General features: G+C 38.5%; 1 protein-coding gene across 2 annotated transcripts in view; it reads right to left on the bottom strand.

The window, feature by feature from the left end:
• Positions 1 to 1,503: 1,503 nt before the first annotated feature.
• The window catches only part of SLC16A1 (solute carrier family 16 member 1), a 44,101-nt gene continuing 39,604 nt past the window's right edge, over positions 1,504 to 6,000 (bottom strand). The window contains exon 5 of one of the 2 annotated variants that reach the window (XM_016957601.4): positions 1,504 to 3,433. In XM_016957601.4, the coding sequence (XP_016813090.1) occupies positions 3,159 to 3,433 (275 nt within the window). In that variant the 3' untranslated portion in view covers positions 1,504 to 3,158. 2 annotated transcript variants of the gene reach the window in all.

Raw genomic sequence — 6,000 nt, 5'->3', positions numbered from 1 at the left:
AACATGGTAATATGATATGATTTATGTTACCATGATCTGCAATTGTTCAACCTATCAGTTTCTTGAATACTTTTCCTGCTTTGACTTAGGAGCCTGTTTCAGAGTGTGTACCCTTGAACAGCCCCATGCCTTTTCAGGCACTGCAACTACCTAAGAACTGTCTATATTCTCTCTGTGTTAAAGAGAAAAAGAAAAGATAAGCAGGTGCTTTATGCATACATCTCCTTTCCCAAAGCAGCCACTGAAACCATGTTAACTGAAATAAAACTTCAAATGCAGTCAATCTTCAAATGGAGTAAAGGACAACAGACCAGATCAGAAAGCCCAGTTGCTTCCAGTGTTGACCTGCATCACAGAGATGATAAGCTGATTGTTAATAAAGAGAGACTCAGAGTAGGCCTATGTTGAGCTTTAGTGTTGGCTCTGTTACCAAAATTGATTCTGAATAAATCCCTTAAGCCTATATATTCAGCGGCAAAATGTCAGGGTTGCACGGGTAATAAAACATTTAGTTCCAGCTTTGAGCCGGTTATAGGCATACCTTAAAGATACTATAGGTGCAGTTCAAGACCATGGCAATAAAGCAAGTCACACATCTTTTTTTAGTTTCTCATTGTATATGAGTTATGTTTACACTGTATCCGGTAGTCTTTTTTTTTTTTTTGAGACGGAGTCTTGCTCTGTTGCCAGGCTGGAGTGCAGTGGCGCGATCTCAGCTCACTGATACCTCCACCTCCTGGGTTCAAGCGATTCTCCTGCCTCAGCCTCCCGAGTAGCTAGGACTACAGGCGTCCACTACCACACCTGGCTAATTTTTATATTTTTAGTAGAGCTGAGGTTTCACCATGTTGGTCGGGCTGGTCTTGAACTCCTGACCTCAAGTGATCTGCCCACCTCAGCCTCCCAAAGTGTTGGGATTACAGGCCTGAGCCACTGTGCCCAGCATGTGGTACTAACTTTTGCTTCTGAATACAGCAACTTCAGAACCCTTCTGATAAGTGGTGGTTAATCTGCATCACAAAACCCTCACTCCACTAACAAGATTCAACTATTGAACAGAGATTAAACGGAGAGTGCTGTGTGGATATGACTTCAACAATAAAGATGAGGAAAAAGTTATTTATACTTGCTTTACTTTTATTTTTTCATATTTCCTTTACTTACATTCCTTATTCCCTCACCAACAGTAATCCTCATTTTTATAGAAGGTAAGAGAGAAGAGGTACGCAGAGGTTACAGACTTGGGTCCAAAGAAAATTACAGAGTCCAAACTGAGGCCAAGCCTGCCAATACTCTCAGCAGCAGTTTTCTCCTCTAACACTCTTCCTCTATCTGCCATGATGCCCAGGCATACAAAGGGAGTTTTTCATTGTTTCCTTAAGGTTAACTGCTCTGGATGCTCTCAGTTCAAATAAGATGGTTTTAAAATTCCCCTCCTCCTTGCCTTACAGCAAAGAAGAGGAAAGGAGAAATTCAAATGAAAATAAATCATATACACAAATATCAAGGTTCAAAAGCTGGAGGATTTAATTCAATCAATTTAGCAAGGCCCAAAATGAAACCTGGTAATGAAAATGAAGACACAGCAATATTTTCCTCAAGAAAATAGACATTTGGGAGAAGAAATGTTTTCTTAAAAAATGTTTATTTGGAAAAGTCAGCCTCTTACACAAGGTTTTGTATCTATACTTTTACTCTGTCAATTACAGTGGTATTTTAAATGCATTGAATATAATTCGTTGAATGTCTATATCTTTCTGCCTCGATTTAAGTGATATTAGGTTAAAAAAATATTTACAGTTTTCATTCTGGTCCACCTTCCCTCCTTATCCTTATACTGAATCCATTTCTCTACTTTTCAGGTAAGTGAAAGGGGTCACAAAATTTTTAGGTTTGTGTGGAGGGTAAAAATGCATCCAACAATTCTAAGCACAACAATTTTCTGTAAGGCCTTCTCTGAAAAAAGAGAAGGAATTACTTATTAAAACTAAGCACACTTAGCAACTTCTTTCCCAATCCTATCTTTATTCGTTTGCCTGGTGCCAAATTTTTCTGGCCCTTTTTAATTTGCAAACATTAAAAAAAACCCAAAAAAACAAAAACACCAAACACACACATATCTCACACTTAGCACTAAGCTAGAAGCAGATATAAATGGGACCACTGTGAATCAAAGGGGAAAAATTCCAGGAAAAAAAAATTCCAATAGCTTCACAGTTTAACTGAGGTTTTGGAAAAACTTAAGTGAATTCAGCTGATGTTTGAAATATCTGTCTACATTTAATTAGATGTGTTGTATTTACCAAGGAGGCACAAATATGTAGTTCTGTAGATTTTAATACTAACTTTTCCAGTGAGAAAAATAATACCAGGTGATTTCAAAAAGGGCAGTGATCTATAAACACTCAAAATGCATCTTTGAACAGGGGAGCAAAAATAGCTAATTTAATGAAAACAAACCTTAAGCACTTTACTTGGCTTCTAATAAGCATCCCAAGAAAAGGTACCTGAGAGGGGTTGACAAGTACACTGTCTAGAACAGCCAAGATGTTGCCAAAGTTTTATGCTTTGAATTTCCTAAATACATAGCTAGCAGAAACATATGCCAGAAATCTACTGATGCTAGGAAAATATTTTTGTCAGCATTTTGTAAAATCTCTAACTTTCAACCAATATTTCTGTTCATAAATCTTCCAGTGAAAATGTCTGAAATATATTACATGTAACAATGAAGCAAGATTAATTTTAAATTTTAGATTTGCCTCAAACAAGTTAGTTGTTATTTTTCCTTTTAACACAACACTCGAAATAGATGAATTCAACAAAAATGGTTTAAGAAGTTAAGGCTCTCTAGAGTTCTAAAGACTAAAACTTAAGGCACATATTATAACCTTTATGACACTATTAAAAGCTAAGATTAAAACGAAACAAAACAGAACCTACTTCTTTCCCCCATCCTTTGCTACCAACCATTCCCTCCTCAAATTCAGGCTATTCGTAAGGAGTCAAACAAAAATCCCATCAATGAACAACTGGTATGATTTCCACACAAATGTCTACTATTTGCATTGAGCACCACTGGTAGATTACAGGCCAGTAGAATATTTTCAGATATCCTGGGTCATGAACTGCTCAATTTACCCTTCAGCCCCATGGATTCAGACTGGACTTTCCTCCTCCTTGGGCCCTCCTTCTGTGTCTTTCTGGTCCGGAGATTCTGCTGCTTTGGTAACTTCATTTGGCTTCCCAGCAACATCTATACTGGTCTCTTCCTCTTTACTTTCCTTTTTCTGCTCGTTTGCTTTCTGTTCTTTTGCCAAAAGTCGATAATTGATGCCCATGCCAATGAAGAGATAGATACCTGAAATAATTAGGACGACGCCACATGCCCAGTATGTGTATTTGTAGTCTCCATACATGTCATTGAGCCGACCTAAATATGTAAAACAACACAAACAGTTATGTTTCTAAGAGTAAACAGTTTTTTTTTTCCCCAAGCAAAGCTTAAGGATCCATTCAGAAAGATGTCAATCCAATCTTTAAAGAGTCCCAAAATGATGAATTAGTATAAGGAATTGCTGAAAATTAGCTGATCCTCTGTTTATAATGCATCATGGATTTTAAGTGGCCTTTGCATATTCTGTTATTTTTAGTAACTTGAAAACAGTTAACTCTTGGCAAACTGGAAATGGAAGAGAGGTAGTGATCACCTAGAGTCAATTCTCTTAATACACTATAGAAATAAGTGTTGCTAAAAGAGGCTTGGGAGTCTTGTCCAAGGCCATAGTGCTGTCCGATTTACCCAGGCCAATGCTCTTTCTCTCTCAGCATTTCCCAAAGAGTATTCCTGTAAACACTTGTCCAGTGCTAAAAATTTTAAAGCAATATCTTACACCCATTCTAAGTGCTTAATCTTTATAACAGGCAGATTCTATTATCATCCTCACTGGACAGATTTAAAAACTAAATTACAGAGATGTTAGCTAATTTGTCCATGGTCACAAAACTAGTAAGTGAAATGACTTGGCTTTAAACCTAGAAAGTCTGACTCGGAAGTCTGCACCCTTAAGCATGTGCTACAAGGATACTGCTTTAATGTTTCAAAAGTCAAACGAATTGATAAATGGCATATTATTTTCTCATAAAGGCTTTGTGAAGTCTGGTAGTAAAGAACCCTATTTAATTTGATGTTTCCAAATTTTATTTTGGTCATGTAACTTTCATTACTGTAAAATTTATTAGCATCTCATTGAACTGGTATCTCTGGGAAAATTCTACTCTATGCTTAAACAGGACTTAATACAACCAATTTAAATATGATTCCATATGGCTTTCTAACTCAGGGCATCATTCATTCAACAATATTTATTGAGCCTTTATCATATACCAGGCACTGGCTCAGCTAAGCCCTGAGGATAAGGGTGAACAGAGGATCCACAGTTCAGTGGACAAGAGATGTTAATCAAGTAACTACACAAACTGTGACAAGTACTACCAGGAGAGTTTGAAAGAAGTGGGGTCAAGAAAGCTTTCCTTAAAGTGTCAACTTAGCTGGGATTTGCAGGATAGGAATTATCTAGGAGAAAGGAGATGGGAATTAGATCCAGGCAGAGAACTGTAGTGCAAAGGTGCAATGGTAGGAGAGAGCATGGTGTGTGAGGGGAAAGAAGGGCCAGGTTGCTGGGGCACAGAGAGCAGGAGGCCAGTGGTAGAAATGAGGCTGGAAGGACAGCTGGGGCCAGCCCATGCAGTGCCTTGCAAGCCACATTAGGGAATTTGCTTTTCACCCTGAAAGTAATGGGAAGCAACTGGAGAGTTTTAAGAAATCTTGAAGAGTTCTGAACTGGAGACTTCAAGGAGACTGAAGAACAGCTAGAACTGATACAGGTAGACCAGTTAGGAGGTTACAGTTAGGAGCAGCCCAAACAGTAGACAGGAGCTTTGGATAAGGGTAGTAGTTGTGATGGAGAAAAATGGGCAGATGAGAACAAGATTTAGAGCATAAAAACTCATAGAACTTAGTAACTCACTGGGTATGAGATGGAAGAAGAAGACAGTGATCTCAAAAGGCAGCTATGGATCTTCTGTTATATACTCACTCACTCCCCAAATCAAAATTCCTAAAGTATGAGTCACATCCAGAAGAAGGGTCAAATTATTTTTTCACTACGTGTTACGTATTGAGCTATTAATTTGAAAGATAAAGTATTCAATAACCTTCAGGAATAGTTCCCAAGTTGTAATTAATTTTCTAGCTGTATGATTTTAGCCAAGTTATTTCACCTTTTGAAGCCTCTGTTCACTTACAAAATGGGGACTTAAAACGGTCCTACCTCATAACAACAGGAGATACAAAATGATAAGGACAGTCTCTGGTACACTGTGAGCTTACATGGTAGCTATTATTATACTACTGCTACTGAAATAAACTTTTTTTTTTTTTTTTTGCTTTTTGTGTGTTTTTAAAAAATTTATGGGCCAGGCATGGTGGCTCATGCCTGTAATCCCAGCACTTTGGGAGGCCAAGGTGGGTGGACCACCTGAGGTTAGGAGTTCAAGACCAGCCTGGCCAACATGGTGAAACCGTCTCTACTAAAAATACAAAAATTAGCTGGGCATGGTGGTGGGCGCCTGTAATCCCAGCTACTTGGGAGGCTGAGGCAGGAGAATTGCTTGAACCCAGGAGGCAGAGGTTGCAGTGAGCCGAGATCGCGCCATTGCACTCCAGCCTGGGCAACAAGACCAAGACTGTCTTAAAAAAAAAAAAAAAAAACTTCTGTGAAATATACTTCATTTTTAAAATGAAATAATCACTAGCGCTTTAAAGATTGGGTTGTTTTTCTACATGCTTTTCTACACTAAGCACATCAGTTTTGCGATCAGAAAAAAACATATTTTAGGCCAGGTGCAGTGGCTCACACCTGTTACCCAGCACTTTGGGAGGCTGAGACAAGTGGATCGTTTGAGGTCAGGAGTTAGAGACCAGCCTGACCAACATGG

The sequence above is a fragment of the Pan troglodytes genome, chromosome 1 (assembly GCF_028858775.2).
Source record: "Pan troglodytes isolate AG18354 chromosome 1, NHGRI_mPanTro3-v2.0_pri, whole genome shotgun sequence".
Classification (NCBI taxonomy): domain Eukaryota; kingdom Metazoa; phylum Chordata; class Mammalia; order Primates; family Hominidae; genus Pan; species Pan troglodytes.
The sequence above is the reverse complement of the archived record's forward strand: the minus strand, read 5'-3'. Positions and strand labels throughout refer to the sequence as shown.